The 20,788-nt window shown below is 36.6% G+C and overlaps 1 protein-coding gene across 4 annotated transcripts in view; it reads right to left on the bottom strand.

Annotated features, from left to right (window-relative positions):
• Positions 1 to 20,788, bottom strand: part of PLPP1 (phospholipid phosphatase 1) — a 93,004-nt gene that overhangs the window by 33,387 nt on the left and 38,829 nt on the right. For 2 of the 4 annotated variants that reach the window (XM_045794335.2, XM_087862147.1), the window contains exon 2: positions 3,201 to 3,352. The exons of the other annotated variants lie outside the window; for them this stretch is intronic. In XM_045794335.2, the coding sequence (XP_045650291.1) occupies positions 3,201 to 3,352 (152 nt within the window). The remainder of the gene's footprint in view (positions 1 to 3,200; positions 3,353 to 20,788) is intronic. 4 annotated transcript variants of the gene reach the window in all.

The raw sequence follows: 20,788 nt of genomic DNA, 5'->3' as shown, positions 1-20,788 counted from the left end.
CATTTACAATATATACCAAGTATATTAATCACCCACAATTTGAGCAGCTGAAATGCCCACACTTCAGTTGTCAGCTGTTCTTCTTGCGTAAGCACTCAAATATCTTCCAGTTCTTTAGGGCCACCCAAACCCTGGTTCTTGACACTGAGGACAGAAAGCTCACTAGGAGAATTCAGAGCAATGGGCAGAAATGACAAACTGATTCACAGAGGTAGTGTATGCTGAAACTTAAAACCCTTAATGCTGGGACAGAGCAGGGGGACTCTAAAGCTGACAAACACTAGGTCAATGTACATCGCTGTTATCATATCCTCCATCCTCACTGAGAGAGACAGACAATAGACAAGTTCTAAACTGATTTTCTAAATTAAATGTAGGGATGTGTCTGACATGTCACTATACATGACAGCCATATTTTTGTTCCATTTTAATACTCGTCCTGCACTTTGAGCTATTTATGCCAATGCTTAGCCTTGTTGAAGTCCACACTTAAGCTGACTGTGGCCTTATCTTAGAGCTGGGATCACCTCTTATGCATCATTTACATTCCAAAGATAGGATAAATTATTAAAGAACTAAAGATAATGTCTGGGGGACTAAAACAAAATACTTTTGAAATCAAAGCCAATAATTACCCAAATCCATGTAATTCAACCATTTAAAACCTATGCACCACAATATTTTCTCACCATCTCCTTTATAGTTCCATCAACCAAGATGATTTTATACATCTCTACACTATCCCTATATGATGTGCCTCCCCTTCAGGGCCCACCTTCCCAAAAGTGTAGTCTAAAATCACTGGTGTACTTCCACTTCTTCCTAAATATCTCGAACTACCTTCATTCCCTTTATTCTACTGAATCTTTTTCAAAGTCAGAATGGTCTCATTGGATTGAACAGGTATTTATCAACTCTCATTTACCTTAACTTCTCACAGTATTTGACATCACTGACCATTTCTCCTTATTGAAATTCTCCCTTGGCTTCTGAGAAACTGTGTTAACTCTGGCTCTCTACCAGGGTCCCTCAATCACTTATATATTTGTGGATCATCGGGAAGCCAGGTCAAAGGCCTCGTAGGAAGTCTCAATCACAGTCCTGTTTTTTTGTTTTTTTTAAAGAACTGATTCACTTTCTAGTAAATAAAATTAAACATTTATTTACATGTCTAACCAAGTGCTGCCTGAATTGAGTGGAGTTTATAAACAAAGTGAAATATTTTAAAATTAGCACATAAAACTACTGCCCTGTGCAGTGCTGGCTGATATGAAAATAGTACTTTCATAGCACCTTTAAAACGTCTGTTCTCTTTTAAGAAACCTACACCCAATTTATCGTTTTATTAAACACAAAGATAACTTTCTCACAGTTGACGAAATAGTCAAAACTCACAAATTCATGAAATATAAATAACGAGTTCTTACTAACTGAGGGTTCTGTCAGGCCCTGCACTCGTGCACGCTACACCGACACGCTCAGCACCCGGCCGTCAGAACCCGGCCTGCTGCAGGCCTCTGGTCTGTAGCGGATTTCTCTAGTTTTGCTTGTGCAGCATCCTTTTGACTGAGACACAAAGTCAAGCAGAACTGAAAGGCAAGTCCAGTTGCAGCAGTGTTCAGCTGAGTGCGTCCACTTACATCATACAGCACTGTAAATGTATTCTCTCTTTAGGGTTTTTTACTAACATTTTCTTTTCTCTAGCTGACTTTATTGTATAATACATGTAACATACAAAATATGTGTTAATTGACTCTTTATGTTCTAAGTCTTCCAGCCAACAAGAGGCTATTAGGAGTTAAGTTTTGGGGTAGTCAAAAATTTTAACACAGATTTCTGACTGCACCAGGTTGTCAGTGTTCCTTAACCACATCTTGTTCAAGGGGCAACTGTATTTGCAACTAAGTATCCTACTAAAAACTTTAAATTCAAATACTATCTCAGAAACACACATACTAAAAAAAAAAAAATCTACTCTTACAAGTCTTCTTAAAGGAACAATCATAGGCTTGGCTTTCGTGATTTTAGTAGTAAACATTTAGTGTAAAGATTTGTCTAGATTAAAAGGATCTGCTGATTTCTTAAAACTTCCCCATACTGTAGGAGAGCCAACCAATGTCACTATGTAATTACTCTCATTTCATTCCAGCACCTAGGGCATGCCAGGTTCCACCCTGCCTGGCTCCATGGCAGGGAGCGAGCGTACAAAGAAGAACAAAGCACCATCTCGCCTTCCAGGAGCTCACAGTCTCATAAAACAAACATGTTTATGAGAAAGGTTTTCTTTTATTAATTATGTACCACAAATAATGAGTTGATTAATTCTCGGTGCTAATAAGGAGCTGTGATCATTCTTGAATAAAACATAGAATGTCTAAATTCAGTTTTGTTTTTTTTTTTCAATGAACACCAAAACAGACAAGACATGTTATCTTATAGGGCTATCTCCTGGATGGGACCATATTTTCCACTTTTAACCAACATAAATCTTCTTTCTAAAGTTACAAGTCATGGAGCATAAAGCTATTTAATCAAAGTCATAGACTCTCTCAGTTCAGAAATTATGAAATAATCTAGTCCAATCCCTTGATGTCTTCCCCTTGGAGCACAATCTCTAAGCATTCCCACCTGAAATCCTAAAAGCAATGGTTACTATTAGGTTTCAGTACCAGTAAAAATTCTCTTGTGTTCACTGCTGATTATAAATAGAAGTTAGGCTTTTCTCTCTCATTTCTGGCATTATATAAAAATTCTTTTACATGGGTTAGAACGAAGTCTTAACATTAGTTATTTTTCTTTTTTTTAGAACTCGGTAACTAGAAAATAGGTACATACACACAGATCCCACAAATTATAAAGTAATACCCTAGGTATAAAGTATGCTAAAAACATACTGCTATCACATGTATCTATTACATGATTATTGCAACAACAGCAAATTAGAGCTCTAAAAATCACAGTGATTTGGAAAAGATGAGCATAAAAGCTACACACATTCAGTAAGGTTCTTCCAATTATACACCGTTATTCCTGTGGTTCCACTTAAAACTGAGATCATCTTGATCAAATAACACCTTCGATTAAACGTTAAAAAAATACACATTGTTTTGGACATTTATGCATTCAATCATTAACAGATTAACACAAAATTAAGCCAACTGCCCAAAAGTGATAAACTTGGAAAAGTGGATTTGACTTACAACAATAATACTGAATGGAATGATTATTCCACCTAATAACGCATAAGGTATGGTGTCTTCTTTGTAAGGGTACTTGATGGACTCATCATTACAGAATATTCCTCGTTGGAAGGGGGTATGCCTTGAAGTAAGAATTGCAAAAGGCAATCCAGCTAGCAAAAGGAATAAACGAAAATATCATTAAAATGGAAATATGAAATTTAATTAATGGCAATAATTATCCCAAAGACCGTTTAAAAAATGCATTTGCCATGAAAATAATTAAGAGCACACATAAAAAGGAAATATAGCAATGCATGCAACCCCAGTTAGAAAAATTACAGTTTAGATTAAGAAGGTAGAAAGAGGACCAATGCTTAACCAATCTAACCAAGAATATCTTCCTCCCTTTGGTTCTCCCCGAAGACACTAAACAGACTGCAGAGAAGACCAAAAAAAAAAAAAAAATCCCTTCTCATGATCTTGTTTGCCGCTCAATCACAGGGTTTTCAACACTATTCCGGTTTGTCACGCACTCTGCTTCCAAAAGGAAAACAGCTGTTTGACATTACCCATTTTGTCCCTACATTACTACGACATTTGGACAGGACATGGTCATGGCTAAGCTACCAGAGTATCTAAATAATATGTTATCCACCCGTTTCTATACCATCTATAGCAAATTTCGAGCTGCTGTGAGAAGGATCTGAATTTAAACCAAATTTAAGAAAAAATGGACAATGAAATCAAGCACAAAAACACCAAAAGACAGTTCTTTCTGTTTTTACCCATGTTTTTCCTCAAGACTATGTCTCACACTCACCTCCTAACCTGTCTTTTCCCTAAAAGTCAGTTTTAAGAATTCAGGTCTCCTTTCCTTCATTGAAACAGACATACTGATTAATAAGCAGCATACCAACTAGGAATGCTCTGTGAAAGAGTTCTAGGTTAGCAGACACCTTCAACATGAGGTCTGTGTCAAGACTTAACCAAGTGTGGAAGATTCTCTCTCAGAGACCCCTTCTCCCAGCAGTAATGCCATAACCGTCAAGCTAACATACTCATTGTATGTTTAAGTGTTCTTTCCATGAAGCACCAAGTCTTGATGACCGTTTATAGGTCTCATTAACTCCACTAAAACCCCAAAGGCTGAATGACAAACACAACTCTGCTACTCTGCCTGAGTGTCATTACTACAAATATCAAGTATGTTCTATCTATAAGAGCTAAATGAAAAGAAGCACTTTTCTAGTTCTTTTATTTATCTGTTTTTCATTTATACCCTGAATACATGAAGTTTCTATCTTTGTGTTAAATCATCTTCCAAGAGTGGCAAACCATTAGACGTCTTTAAGACGTTCACAAAGTTCCCAAAGCCATACTTCTAATAAAAGCTACAATTACAAATAAATAAATAAAATAAACTAGAATTGACTTTGCTAACTGACCCTTATAGTGCCTCTCTTATCTGATTTCAGACCATCCTCTGATTCATTAAACTTTCTGCATTCAGAGGAATAGGGCAAAATGCCCAAGCTTTTAATACAGATTCCACAGCTCCAGCACAAACCTTTTGCACACAGCAGCACACGCTGTGGAGGTTAGTAAGCAGATATGTGACATCAGGTGGTGTCTGCCCTATACAGTAACTAAACATTCACCCTTCATCCAAAAGCCATACTCTTACCCAATGAGCAAATTTATTTTGTATTCACAAAGAACCACCATTTCTACAGCTCAATTCTACTTGCAAGAACTCTATACATAATAATGGAAACTTTCAATCTCTACATTGCACACTTCTAAATTCGTTGAATTTTTCAATGATTTCTTTTGTAGTAGGACAAGAAGATATCTAGTACAGAAATTAAATCCACGTACGATTAGTGTCCAAAACTCAGTAGGCTTTATGTCCTTATTCTTGGGAAAAATTCATATTAATAGACCCAAATATATTGAAAAATGTTCTTAGCAAGCATATCCACTAAGTTGGGTTTTGTTTTTTTTCCCGACCAAAACAACTATGTTGGAAATTATTTTTAGATTAGAAAAAAATGTTTGTGGGTATTCTTTTAGGATAGGAAGGAAAGAAAATAAAATCACATACAAGTATAATTAGCCCATTTTTAAAAACAGGAATATATTAGATGGGTAATACTGAGTGAATTCACTGTCAAAAAGAATTCTGGTAGGTGCTACCAGGAATACAAAGTTATATAAGGCACAATATGTAAGTGCAGCAGAGAATAAACAGAGGTACAAAAAGCTAGGAAGGTTCAAAAGAAAAGCTCTGATGATATTTAAAAAGCCGGTGGTTACCAAAGAACTTAGTAGAAGGTGTCTAATAAAGACAGAGATTTGGGGATATAAGGGCCACTGAAGCCACAGAGATAAAAGAAACTGCAGGACAGATAGGAAAACAAAAGAAGAGGAGGGTGAGGCACATGGCAGCAGCAATAAAAGGGATGAGCACAGGAGGAAGAGCCACTGAGGCAGACCTGGAGGGCCGAAGAAAGGTCAGGAGAGAGTAACTTCACTGAGGTCAAGTCCAGAGACAGCATCTCAGGATGTGGTGATTGAGCCACAGCATCTAATACATTTTCAAGAGTCAGACTTAGTAAAAGTGGTTTTAATAAGGAAGAAAGGGTGGAAGCCATACCATGGAGATTTTAGTAAGGAATAAAAAAAAAATAAAAATTAAAAACAGCAGGATTCTACCACAAATGTACACTATTCTTTTGAGATGAGTGAAGAAAAGCAATTTTATCACAGAAGGCCTTAGAAACATTTTAAATTAATAATATTTGCAATCTCTGAAAGTCCATGGGATCTATTTTATCAATGTCATTATCCAACACCATTTCATTTTTATTAAACCTGAATGTAGACCCCAAAAAGGGGATGGAGAAGATCAAATCACCAGTTGTTCCCTGACCCACTTCAGGCTCAAAAAGATGGCCTACCCCAGACTCCTGCTCCGGAAATTTTGGAAATGGAACAAAGACTGGCTCAGTCAGAGCTGGCAAGCAGCACTGAACCATGCACAAGAAAGAATGGCTGAAGAAGAGGCTGTGGACAAAGCAGGCCTGCAAAGAAAACAGAGTGACTAATCTGGCCCCTGAGAGTAAGAAATGGGGAAAGCGGCTTTGGCTCCCCACTGCCAAAGGGCCTCACTGATCTTGCTGCTTTGGAGTTGTTAGAGTGCCCTGCATCCTGCCAACAAAACCCAACCTTACTTCAGCTAGTTATAAAGGAATTCTGCCCCTTGCAACCAACAGAGCCGTAACTAAAACAATTATAAAAACTCCTACTTTGAGAGCATGTAGATTATTAATTTTTAAAAAATTTTTTATTATGTTATGTCACCATACAGTACATCATTAGTTTTTTATGTCTATTTCCTGAGAATATACTTTTTATGTGGAATTATAGGTCAAAGGATATAAATGTTAAGTTCTTTGATAAACTGCTCCCATAAGGTTATTTTATATAATGGCAATTTACTCTATCAGCCACAGTGTACAAAAATATGGAGAAATGTAAAAATTTTAGTAAAAATATCTGACCCTATTGTTAACTACAGATTTCAAGGCAAAAGAAAAGGGTTCCATTTACTCTTTTCAATGTAAATCAAACACCCTTTTCCTTTTACCGGAAAGATTACATCTCCAAGACAATCCCTTTTCATCATTAGTCAAATGACTATATTTGTCAAAAAATGTTTTTCTTAATACTTCAGTTTACAAAATTCATTTTCATTCCCTTTCTGAAAAAAACTTTACTGAGGTATAGCTCACATATCATAAAATTCACCCACTCTAAGTATATAATTCAGTGATTTGGGTAAATTTATAGAGTTGTACAACCAACACCACAATCCAGTTTTAGAACTTTTTCACTACCTCAAAAATTCTCACAAGCCCATTTCCATTCAATCCTTGCTCCCACTGCCAACCCCAGGCAACCACTCATCTCTTTTCTGTTTCTACTTCGATTTGCCTTTTCTAAGCATTTCAATTGAATGCAATCATTCAATATGTGGTATATCTTAAGTCCTTCCATCACTTAGCATAATGTTTTTGAGGTTCATCCACATTGTAGCATACATTTTGTTCCTTTTTTATTGCTAAATAGTATCCTACTTCATGTACATACAACGTCTGGCTTATCCATTCACCAGTTAGTCAATATTTGGATTGTTTCAGTTTTTGTCTAGTAGGACTAATAATACCACTACAAATATTCACATACATGTTTTTGTGTGGACATATATTTCCCTTTCTAATGAGTAGACTCCTAACAGTAGAATGGACAAATCATTTGGTATATGTTTAAGTGATAAGTTTAACTTAAGAAATTGCCAACCTGTCTTCCAAAATGGCCATACCACTTTACATTCCCACATTCTGCTTTTTAATATGCCCATGTAGCTAGTCATATTCATCCATTTAAGAATCGGATTTTCTGGGGCGCCTGGGTGGCACAGCGGTTGAACGTCTGCCTTCGGCTCAGGGCGTGATCCCGGCGTTATGGGATCGAGCCCCGCATCAGGCTCCTCCACTATGAGCCTGCTTCTTCCTCTCCCACTCCCCCTGCTTGTGTTCCCTCTCTCGCTGGCTGTCTCTATCTCTGTCAAATAAATAAATAAAATCTTTAAAAAAAAAAAAAGAATCGGATTTTCTGCATGGTAAACTCATACTTACCCACAAATAAATACAGCCTTCTACTTTCTACTAGTGAATATCATTGTTCAAAAAAAGTGTGTGTGATATGGTAACTCACCACTTCCACCAACGAAATACCACCAGAGCACTTCTCCATCCTTTACCAGAGATAGGAAAAGATAACATAATACATGGTCAGGGTGCCTGGATAGCTCAGTCAGTTAAGCCTCTAACTCTTGATTTCAGCTCAGGTCGTGGTCTCAGGGTTGTGGGATAGAGCCCCATGTCGGGCTCCGTGCTTAGCGGGGAGGCTGCTTGGGATTCTCTTCCCCCCACCCCCCGCTCCTTCCCCAACGCACACACGCAAGTGCTCTCTCTAAAATAAAATAAAATAAAATCTTAAAAAGAAAAAAAAAACCAAAACACGGTCACACAACATCTTTAACTTCCTCTGTACAAATACTGAGCATCTTGAAACCATCATATAAACAAAGGTGTTAGTTGGAAAGATTGGCGATGGGGTGTCCAGCAGAACTGAGAAACTGTGGTTAAGAACTTTTTTTACATGTGAAGGGAACTCTCCTAAGAGTGAAAACTACACAAACGCCTCCACAAAATAATGTTTTAAGGTTCATCCATGGTGTAGCTAGACTGATATCTTGTTCCTTTTTACTGTAGAATGGTAATCCATCATGGGGTTATAAAACTATCTGATGATCAGGGAAGAGTGGGATTCAACTCCTGAGTCCACAGCAGCAAACCATTAAGGGACACACATCCCCAAGGCTAAGAGCAGTAGGCATCAGCCTGAGAAATCCCGACACAAAACTATCAGGCACCCAGAGGTCAGGCACCACATTTCAGTAGCCTCGAAGAGGAACAGACCTTGCTGGCAGAAAAAAGATAACACCAAACAGAGAGGACAATGTCCATTTGTGAAATACCTGAGGGATATTCTTCTCCTAATGCCTAAACAAGAAGGAAGGATGTAGATAGAGACTAGAACTATAAAGAATGTCAAGGTATAGACTGAACTGTAGAATAAATGGCTCTATTATCATTTTTGATACTTCACTGTGGCCCTAGGCTAAACAGGTAAGGGAGGTGTTTATTTAGTCTACCTTCTTTACTAGGTCATTTGAAAACCTACCTTTGTCTACTCACCAATGGGGAAATTCCAAGTAGGAAAGAGTCAATTTTGAAAATACAAGTTGTCAAAGATGCTAATGAGGACCAAAGATATAATCATACTTAATAAAATAGTAAAAAGAATATGTCAATGCCTTATTTCTTTTCCATGTGCTTATATTTAAAGAGCACAAAACTGTGGTGACCATTTAAGAGAAGCTGTGAAGTTACTCTGCCCCATTCATGCACAAAATAAAGCGCACTCGGTACATGGGAGTCCATGATAAAATAAAGTTCAGGAAACAGAGGGAATGAACCAGACACAAAAATAATTACTGAACTACAACAAAAAACAAAAGTCAAGAAGGAGGAACTAAGATCAGTTTTATTACTTAAAGCACTGAATGTATTTCTTTTGCTGTAAACAATTCAGAGCAGTCACCTTATAAATAACGCACTCTCATGTTACATAGTGTTGATATGAGTATATTTCATTACTATTAACCTTTACTAGAGGCAGGGTTTTTTTTAATTAAAAATAATTTTTCAACCAGCATAAGAAATCATAACTAAAATTAACTGAAACTAGAACATTCTCCTATTGAAAATTCTATCACTAAATCTTAAAGAAAGAACTCTCAAAAGTTCAATATTAACTACATTTGAACACAATTCAGTATACAGACCAAAACCTTATGGGACTCCATCTGTAACAGAAGTCTGATGAATTCAGGAAACTTGAGATATAAAAATAACTTATTTTTGTCAACATTGACATAATATAATTCAACTAGAGAAGGTAAAAATCTCAAAGTGTTGAGTACCATTTCTTCAATAAAGAAGCAATCATTCAATTCAAGTGGGGTCCCACTACTCTGTATCAGGCACTAGGTTTGAGATGAGACGTAACAGCAGATACAGCACAGATCTTAAAGTGATCAAGTTGTGGATTCACTTTCAAAGTAGAGTCAACAGTATTTGTTGATGGATGGATTGGATATGAGTGTGAGAAAAGAGGAGTGAAGGATAACCCTAAGGTTTTCCATTTGAGAGACCACGGTGGGGGCGGGGGAGGTGGCTGGCCGGCTCAGTCAGTAGAGAATCCAACTCGCGATGTAAGGGTTGTGTTTCAGCTCCATGTTAGGTGTGGAGCCTACTTAAAAAAATAAAATAAAAAATACGGTTAAGTTAACTGAGATAAGGAACATTGGAGACTGAATATCAGAGCAGACAAAGGATAGATTTAAGAGTTCATACTTTGATGCATCAAGTTTGAGGTGCCCATTAGTAAAGATATCAAGTAGGGAGTTGGATATAGAGCCCACTGGGGGGAGAGGTTCAAGCTGAAGATGTGAATTTGGCACAGAGGTGGTATCAAAGCTATGAAACTGGATGAGATCACCAAAAAATGAGTATAGATAGAAAAGAGGACCCAAGAACTGATACCCAGAGCACTCCAAAATTAAAAAGTCAGAAGAGAAGGAACTTGCAAAGAAGAATGAGAAAAAGGAGCCAGTAAGGAAGAATGAAAATCAGGGGAGTACAGAAAATCCCAAGGAATCTATCCCAAAAGTCCTAGAACTAAGTATGTGTAGCATGGTCACAGGATATAAGGTTAATCATATGTCTAGATAGTAGCAATGAACAGCTGAAAACCAAAATTAAAGGCACAATACCATTAATAACATTCAAAAAATTTGAATACTTAAGTATAAACCTAGGTACATATATATATATATATATATATATATATGATATGTATGCTGAAAAGTACAAAACACCGATGAAATGATGTTTTTCTTATAATAAGTGGAAAGACATCATCTTCATGGACTGAAAGATTTAGCAAGGTAATTATGTCAATTCTCCCCAAATCGATCTATAGGTACAATGCAATTCTCTCTCTCAAGCCCCTATTTAAAAAAAAAATTAAAATTTATGTGGAAAGACAAAGGAACTAGACAGCTAAACAATTCTGAAAAAATAAATAAAGTTGAAGGAGTTACACTTCATGAAATTTTTGAGCTACATTTTGTAGCTATACTTTATTGTTTTTCCCACTTGATTTTTTAGCTAGTCAATAAATATTTTTACCATCCAAGATAAAGCTACAATAATTAAGACATGTGATATATGAGGAAGGAAAGACATACATATTGATGGAGGAAGAACAAAGTTCAGAAATATACCCACACAAGTACAGCCAACTAATTGTTTTTTTTTTTTTTTTTTCAAAAAGGTACAAAGGCAATTCAATGGAGAAAGGAGAGTCTTTTCAGCAAATGATGTTGGAACAATTGGTCATACATTCACACATACAAAAAAATGAAACTCAACCTAACCTCATACTTCATACAAAACACAAAATGGATCACAGAGATAGAACAATACAGAAAACAAAACTTTTAGAAAAAAACAGTTTTAGAAGTCTTTGTAATAGGGTTAGGTGAAGAGTTCTTGGACACAACACCAAAAACACAGTCTATAAAAGAAAAAATATCAGGGCACCTGGGTGGCTCACTCAATTAAGTGCCTGACTCTGACTTCAGCTCAGGTCATGATCTCAGGGCCATGGGATTGAGCCCCACATCAGGTTCCCCACTCAGCAGGGAGTCTGCTTCTCTCCTTCTCCCTCTGCCTTTCCCTCCCCCTGTTCATCTCTCTCTCTCTCAAATAAATCATCTTCAAAAAAAAGTATCAATGAACTTGATTTTTCAAAATTATTTTTTGCTCTCAAAAGACATTTAACAGAATGAAAAGACAAGATACAGACGGGGAAAAAATACTTGCAAATCACATATTCAACAAAAGACTTTATGTATCCAGAATAAATGAAGATCTCTCTAAACTCCACAGAAAAAAATTAATATAAATAAATAAATTGAAATCTCACGAGAAAATAAGCAAAAACTTGAACCTACACTTGACCAAAGAGGATACGTGTGAATGCAACAACCCCATGAAAAGATGTCCAACATCAACAGCCATTACAGAAAAGCAAATTTAAGCCCTAAGGATACATCACTGCACACCTATTACAATGGCTAAAATGAAAAATACATCATTAGTGCTGGTGAAGATGCACAAGTGGACCTCTTAGCCATTTCTGGTGAGAATGAAATATGGTATAGCCACTCTAGAAACAGTTAAGCAGCTTCTTAGAAATTTAAACACACATTTACCAAAAGACAGCAATTCCACTACTGGGTATCTATCCTAGAAAAATGAAAACTTCTGTTCACTCATACAAGTACAGCCAATTTTTTTTTTGATAAGGATATAAAAGCAATCCAATGTAGAAGGAAGAATCTTTTTGGCAAATGATGTTGAAACAATTAGTCATCCATACACACATACCAAAAAAAATGAACCTCATAGAGCTTTTCTTGTAATAGTCAAAAACTAGAAATAACCAAGATGTCCCTCAGACAAACAGAAAAATAAATTACAATACATCCATATATTACTCAACAGTAAAAAAAAATAAACTATTGATGGGCTCAACTGTGATTAAAAAAAAAAAGGTCCATTTCAGAAGGTCAATTTCAAATATATACTGTATGAATCCATTTATATAACATAAATGACAAAATTATCATGATGGAGAGTAGATCACTGGTTGTCAAGTGCTACGGACTGGGGAAGGGTGTGACTAGAAAGAGACAATCTAAGCGAGTTTCTCTGGGGTGACCAACAGTTCTGCACAGTTACACAAATCTTTACATGTGATAAATTTCATAGAATTTGACACACACACACACACACACAGCCCACAGCAAAAACTAGTGAATTCTGAATAAGGTCTGTATTTCAGTTAATAGTACTGAGACTTTTACCATAGTTATGTAAAATGTTATCACTTGAAGAAGCTGGGTGAAGGGAACAGGGAACTCTCTGAACTAATTTTGCAACTTGTAGGAGAGTCTAAAATTATTTCAAAATAAAACACTTTTAAAGTGGTTTCTGGAATGCTGCTGATAGATCAAGTAAAATGAAGACCACTAGATTTAACAACTTAAGAAACTGCTGGTGACTGAGAGGAATTGTTTTCATGAAGGTGATGATTAGAAAGCAGAATTCTTAAAACTCAGATTATAGAGGGGTTTAACTTATTAGAAATGGCATCAAGTAGGATATGATCATGGAAGTTTAATGGCTGAGACAGACAATGGAATGGATCTCTGAAGTAGAAAAGTTAAGGGAACTGAGAATTTCTTAATAAATCTGGGGAGGGGGAGGATCAGCTTATTCTTGAAAGATTCCCAAGGAGGCTACTGAACTATATTGAAGTACAATAAACTACCAGATATTCTTCTAGAGTTACTCTAAGGTCTACAGAAAAACCTATGAAAACCCTAAATGAATAGTAAAATTAGACAATGAGAGAAGAGTAGGGGGAAAAAATACATGCAATGCATTTTGCTTCCACTTAAAAGGTAAGTGATTGGCCCTTCTCCAAAATACAACACCAAAGTGGTTTGCTACACTGGGAGCAAAATCACTGAACTCTTTTTTTAAGAACAACGACACACTCTGAAATTGGTGTATTATTTGGATCAGTGAAATCCGTCCTCTTCTCGTGGCTTTCTAACAGAAGAGAATCCTTTTCCAGTTACAGAAATTAAGTGACTTGTATAAAGTCACACTGCATTTCAGGAGTAGAGCAAAGAAACATTCAAATTCAAATTCAAATTCAAATTTTCACTCCTGAGTTTAGGTCAGGATTCAGAAATTGCTCCAGTAAAGTCAACCTGGACAGACAAGCTCCACCTTAAGCTTTGGTGGCTGCTATCACACTAACCCAAGCTTCCTGCCACCCTCTTCCCTAATCTAATCTTTGCCACCTTGACTCACATTCATAACTTCCAAATGACAAAAGAAAAGCAAAACAGAAGAATTTACAAGACTTACCCACTTCCATCAAAAGAGACCCACACTACACATTGAAAACAATGAAGTATTGTCAAAAAGAATGTGAACAACAGAGTAAGGAAGACTTGAGGTTAAAATCCCAACTATGCCCCTTGGTAGCTCTAAAGGAAAAATACCTACCACCCTCAGAGAGCCGCTATGGGGAGATAAAGAATCTGTAACATAGGGACGCCTGAATGGCTCAGTCCCTAAAGCGTCTGCCTTTGGCTCAGCTCATTATCCCGTGGTTCTGGGATCTAGCCTCACATCCGACTCCTTGCTCAGGGGGATCCTGCTTCTCCCTCTGCCAGCCTCACACGCCCCTGCTTGTGTTCTCTAATAACTAAATAAAAACTTTTAAAAAAAATCTGTAACATAGTAGTAATTCATACTCAGGAGACACTCATGTGATAGAACACAGCCTTCAATTTACCATATATAAAAAAGTTCTAAACAAGCACCCAGATTACAATAATTTCAAAGAGAATAAGCAAAATTCTATAGTAAACAAAATGGGTGCCTTTGCAGTTACTCTTTTCATCTCCTGACCAATGATTTTCTTATTGGGACACACCAAATAGAATTACTCTCCACCCTGGAAATAGGTAACGTACAGCTAAAATTAAACAAGGGTATACTCTCCACCAACAAGTTACAGAGAAATTAATCTGAAAGAAACCTCATTTTCTTCCTCTCGAATTTTGAGAGCTTTTAGGTATACCAGAAGATTAACACCCAAGTATAAGAATATATCTGGCTGAACACACATACATATTTAACTGAAACCACGACTGGTACCCTGTGCTTCACAACTCCCATGTACTCTATTGAGAAAATCCCTGAATTACTAGACCATTCACCCCACTTTTACTGCCCTGCCAGTGACCTCTGCTTATAATCCCCCTAGATACAACATCACAAATTGGATCTCCACCCCCGCACCACCATCTAAGCCAAGACAGCCAAACCAAGAACAGCGGTTGGAAAGTCGTCTGATTAAGATGACTCCCTGCGGCTACCTCCTCTGGTGAGGCAGCAGCTGGGACCTGCCTTCTGAAAGGTGGCTGCTCCAATACCATGCTCTGAACTGGTGTTGACTGTTCACAGTCCAAACACAGAGGTAAAAACACAGAAAGTTTTCTTTCTGCAAGTAATACAGAATTCGGGGCACCTGGGTGGCTCAGTCAGTTAAGCGTCTGCCCTCGGCTCAGGTCATGATCCTGGGGGTCCTGGGATCAAGCCCCCAACTGGGCTCCCTGTTCAGAGGGGATTCTCCTTCTCCCTCTGCTCCTCCCCTGCTCTCTCTCACACGCGCTCTCTCTCTCTCAAATAAATAAAATCTTAAAAAAAAAAAGTAATACAGAATTCCATTTCTTGTCATATTAGAAACACAGGTTCATGATAAAGCAGTACACTGCCATTTTTAAGACCCCATTTCATTCTCATCCCAAATATGAAAGCTTAAAAATAATTGATGAGGGACACCTTAGTCGGTTAAGTGTGCAACTTCAGCTCAGGTCATGGTCCCGGAATCCTGGGATCAAGCCCCGCATCAGGCTCCCTACTCAGCAGGGAGTCTGCTTCTGCCTCTCCCTCTGCTGCTTCCCCACTCGTGCTCTCTCCCTGTCTCTCGCTCACTCATTCTCTCAAATAAATAAATAAAATCTTTAAAAACTGACAAAAATGGTGGAGAATTTTTTTTTAATTCTTATTTAAAGAAGGAGCCCACAGGAATGTAGCTACAATAGAATATTAAGTGATCTTCCAGAAAGCCAGATACACGACATAAGCTATTTATGGCTACAGGGAAACACCAAAATGTTTCATGAGTGACTTCTTTACAGACACTATTTTTGCTCACACTTCACAATTACTGAATAAGGTAGTATTCAAAATCCCTGTGCTGCATTGGACATGTTTATTTTTTATGGCTTACATCACCAATCCTGCACTCCAATCACAAATGAGTTAGTTTCACATAACCAGTTTTAAGCTTACACATTTAAACATAGGTCCTGTTTCTCAACAGAAACTAAATTTAGGATTTTTAAATATTTGTTTAAAGTAACCACAAAACATGACCAAGGAATTAAATAATTTTAAATGAGCTTTCTTTAAAAGGCCCACAATCCCTTATTCTAAGATTTAAGACCCTCAAAATCCCAACCAGAACGTATCTAATGGCAAAACTTAACCTTTATTTACCTCACTTACTTGGACTAGTCATATTTCACTATATAGATCTTAATGTCTTTGATTATGTTCTAGACCCTGCCAAGAACATTACGTAAGGTATATGATCATATAACCTTACAAAAGTTCAAAAACTTTTGGCTCCAAGAGTTTTGGATAATGGACTGTGAATCTGTATTTAGATAAAATCTTCACTATTAAAAAAATGTTTCTAAATTCAACCCATTATTTTTCAGGAAGCCCAAAAATTTTAAATATATTCAAGTTTTATTGCATAATAAAGCCTGCAACAGTAATGGTCCCCTACATAAAATGTACTAAACATATCTTAATTATCAGACTGTTAAGTGCCATAAGATTTTAGTTCCTTGTTTTTTCCTTTTAAAGATGGAAAACTTGCACTGAATTTGTAAGTACTATCATACTTTCCAAATTTAAGTCTTCACTAGATTTTTATTAAGTAAAAGTTTTATTCTATTTATTGTCAACCAATTCTGCACTCCTTTCCTTTGATAAGAACCAATAATCTGAAGTCAAAATAGAGTTAACATAAATAAGTTGAAATTTTGCTATTGAACCATGAAAATTTCTAGATTTAACTTCCAATCTCTAATGAGTCTGTTTTATACACACACACACAAAAACAAAAGCAAAAAAACAAAAACAAAATAATAATAAGTTGAAGCACAGCCCTAAAATTTTATTTTCTTATCACATAATTCTATTCCTAGGAATGAATGTATAAATATTCATTAACTATAAGGATAATGATTTATAGCAATCATTACTAATATTATTTAGCCAAAGAATACTGACATTTCACTAGACCTGATGAGTAAATTTTTGTATTTTTAAAATTAGTATACTTTATCTTTTAAAGCAGTTTTAGATTTAAAAAAAAAAACTGAGCAGAAAGATATATTCCCTCTCCATAACAACAACTGTTAATTTCCCCCATTATCAATGTCTTTCTGTTATAACTGAAGAATGAATACTGATACATTATTAACTAAACTCCATAGTTCACATTAGGGTTATTCTTTCTGCTGTACATTCTGTGTGTTTTGGCAAATACATAAGGACATGCATCCACCACTATAACATCACATAAAATAGTTTCACTATCCTAAAAATCTCCTGTACTCCAACCACTCATCCCTCCTCTGTCCTCTACCGAACCCCTGGCAACCACAGATTCATCATTTTATTGTCTCCAAAGTTTTGCCTTTTCCAGAATGTCATATAGTTGGAATCAAAAACTATGTAGCCTTTTCAGAATGGCTTCCTTCATTTCACAATACACATTTAAGGTTCTTCTATGTCTTTTTATGACTGGACAGCTCATTTCTTTTTAACACTGTATAATATTCCATCATACAGACATATCACAGTTTATCCGTTCACAAAATTTTTAAGGAAATAACAGTAGTTTCCAAATTTTGGCAATTACGAATAAAGCAGCTGCTATACACATTGTGTGCTGGTTTTGTAGGGACCTAAGTTTTGAATTCATTTGGGTAAATAGCTGGGAGCACAATTGTTAGATCTTATGATAAGATTATGTTTAGTTTTCTAAGAAACTGCCAAACCATCTTCCAAAGTGGCTGTACCATTTTACAATGCCACCAGCAATGAACAAACACTTCTGTTGCTCCACATCCTCACCAGCAGTTGTTGTCAGTGTTTTGGATTTTAACCATTCTAACAGGTGTGTAGTGATATCTCATTATTATTTTAATTTACAATTCCCTAATGAAGATATTGGCCATCCTATCACATGTTTACTTGATATCTGTATATCTGCTTTGGTGAGGTGACTGTTCAGACCTTTTTCCTACTTTTCGATTGGGTAGTTTGCTCTCGTATTGTTGAGTTTTAAGAGTTCTTTGTATATTTCAGATACAGTCCTTTATCAAATATGTATTTTATAAATATTTTCCCTCAGTCTGTGGCTATACACAGAGCAGAAATTTTTAATTTTAATGAAGCCCAAGTTATCAATTATTTATTTCAAGGATCATGCTTTTGGTGTCATTATCTAAGAACTCTTGCCAAATCCAAAGTAAAAATTTATTAGTTACAAAAAAGCTTTCAGAGAAACCGGGTTTCAATCAATTTCTCTTGTACAGAATTGGGTTCAACCAATTTCTTAAAACCTAAAAAGGTAAAGCACATAACATCCTGACCTACAGTTTTCAAAATACGACTTATGGAAGAGAAAAATAAATTAATGAAATATTAACACAAACACCTACACTTTTAAGTAAACTCCACGCCACACATGGGGCTCAAACTCATGACCTAGAGATCAAGAGTCACATGTTCCACCAACTGGGCTAGCGAGGCACCCCAAATGCCTACACTTTTATCTAAAGTATGTCAGATGACACTTCTGAAATAAGTCATACTGACATACTCTGCCTTCAGACTCTTTGATCTATAAGGGAAAAAATACAGGTATCACTGTGCTAATATTTTCATACATTCAGAGATGAAAGGTTTGTAAAAAAAAAAAATTGGTCTGTTTTACAAAAAGGTTAAGAATTAACGGAAAGGAGGAATGCCTGGGTGGCTCAGTCAGTTAAGTGTCTGCCTTCCACTCAGGTCATGATCCCAGGGTCCTGGGATCAAGTCCCATATCAGGCTCCTTGCTCAACAGGGAGTCTGCTTCTCCCTCTACCTCCTGCTTCCCCCTGCTTGTGCTCTCTCTCAAATAAATAAATAAAATCTTTTAAAAAAAGAATTAATGGAAAGGAGATATGTTTGACCTTTTTCGTATATCTTAAAATAACTGCATATTAATCTCATTATATTCATCAAAAATATATTTCAATTTGGCCATTTTGCCAACTCAGCGTTTACCAAATTCAATTATGTCACTTCTGCTTGAAAAATCGAAGGGGTGGGGGGATGAGGAGATTCAGCTCTGAAAGCAAGTAGTCTTTTTTTTTTTTTTTTTTTTAAGATTTTAAGTAATCTCTACACCCAGTTTGGGGCTCAAACTCACAAGCCCCAGATCATGACTCGCATACCAACTGAGCCAGCTAGGGGCCCCTGAAAGCAAGTTCAGATGGTAAGAAGACTTAATTCCTGCTGGTAAGCAAAATGAACATTTTAATTTCAATTGTCTTATCACATAATTCACTTATGAAGCTTGTTCTGTAGAAAGAGATTTTAGGACTTCTCAAAAACCAGAGTTTTCCTCTAGAAATAACATTCAATCCGCTGAAATCCTACAGATTTGTCAAGAAACATGCAGTAGAAAAGTTAGAAGGTAATGTCTACTTGTTCAGTAAAGTTGTGCTCAGCGTGTGAAGCAAAAGTTCTTTACCTCTTAACCTTATTAGCAAAGACATTCCATAACCCCTGAAATTTTTTTTTTAAAGATTTATTTATTTTAGAGAAAGAGCACATGCATGAGCAGTGGGGAGGAGCGGAGGGAGAGAGAGAGAATCTCAAGCAGACTCCCTGCCGAGCATGGAGCCCCACAAGGGGTTTGATCCCAGGATCCTGAGATCATGACCTTAGACAAAACCAAGAGTCAGTCCCTTAAATAACTGAGCCACCCAGGTGCCCCACCCCAGAAACTATTTTTAAGAAGATTTTATGAGAAGATATTTTCCCCAACGAATCCCATAAAAAGTCACAGCATTTAGGAAAACAACAGTGAAATTGAGTAAACTTGGCTACTGTGACACGGAGAGAGTTTCAGTTTTCACTACTGGCAGTATATACTCAGTATTTATAAATGTAACTTTTCTTTCCTCTAAGTACATCCAAGTTGAAATTTATCAAAATACTTTCAAGGGTTCCAGAAAATGAATATATAATCATTAATATACTAAATCTACACACTATGTCTGTCTTCCAAACATAGCATAAAAAGCAATCTTAAATAAAGAAAACATCTGTGATTAGGGCAAATTACTTAGGGATGCATCTGGTATTGCTTCATTTTGTGACAATTATATACAAAAAGGGTGCTGGAAAAATTGCTCAGAGCAACTGACTTAATCAGTACTTTCCATAACAATGTTGACAGGAAACATAGCTCCATAGGGGAATAAGTAAACAATAAAACTTTTTTCCAACCTAAGAAACCCACCTCATAATCCTATGTATCTTTAATTCGAATGGCTATCTCCCCCCATATTTTAAGATATTTATAATTAGGGGGCGCCTGGGTGGCACAGCGGTTAAGCGCCTGCCTTCGGCTCAGGGCGTGATCCCGGCGTTCTGGGATCGAGCCCCACATCAGGCTCCTCCGCTGTGAGCCTGCTTCTTCCTCTCCCACTCCCCTGCTTGTGTTCCCTCTCTCGCTGGCTGTCTCTATCTCTGTCAAATAAATAAATAAAATCTTAAAAAAAAAAAAAAAGATATTTATAATTAGGATATATATTCAGTATAATAGTGTCCATTTTTTTTCCTGAAGCCGTTTTAATGAAGTAGCTCATATTAAAGATGACCTGGAAATACAGTGTGTTTACAAAAAGTTAAGGTTTATTTTCATGGTATAATTATTATTAAACATAAGCAACAATCTTACCCATTTCATATGTAGTAGTTTTTCATTAATTTTTTCTACCTATATTTTTAAAGCTCTATTTATTCATTTTAGAGAAAGAGCATGCAAGTGAGTGGAGGGAAGGGCAGAGAATAAGGGAGACAAGCAGACCCCCTGCTGGGTGGGGAGCCTACCACGGGGCTCCATCC

Source organism: Ursus americanus, chromosome 5, assembly GCF_024610735.1.
Source record: "Ursus americanus isolate L20-20 chromosome 5, mUrsAme1.1.p, whole genome shotgun sequence".
NCBI classification, from domain to species: domain Eukaryota; kingdom Metazoa; phylum Chordata; class Mammalia; order Carnivora; family Ursidae; genus Ursus; species Ursus americanus.
The sequence above is the reverse complement of the archived record's forward strand: the minus strand, read 5'-3'. Positions and strand labels throughout refer to the sequence as shown.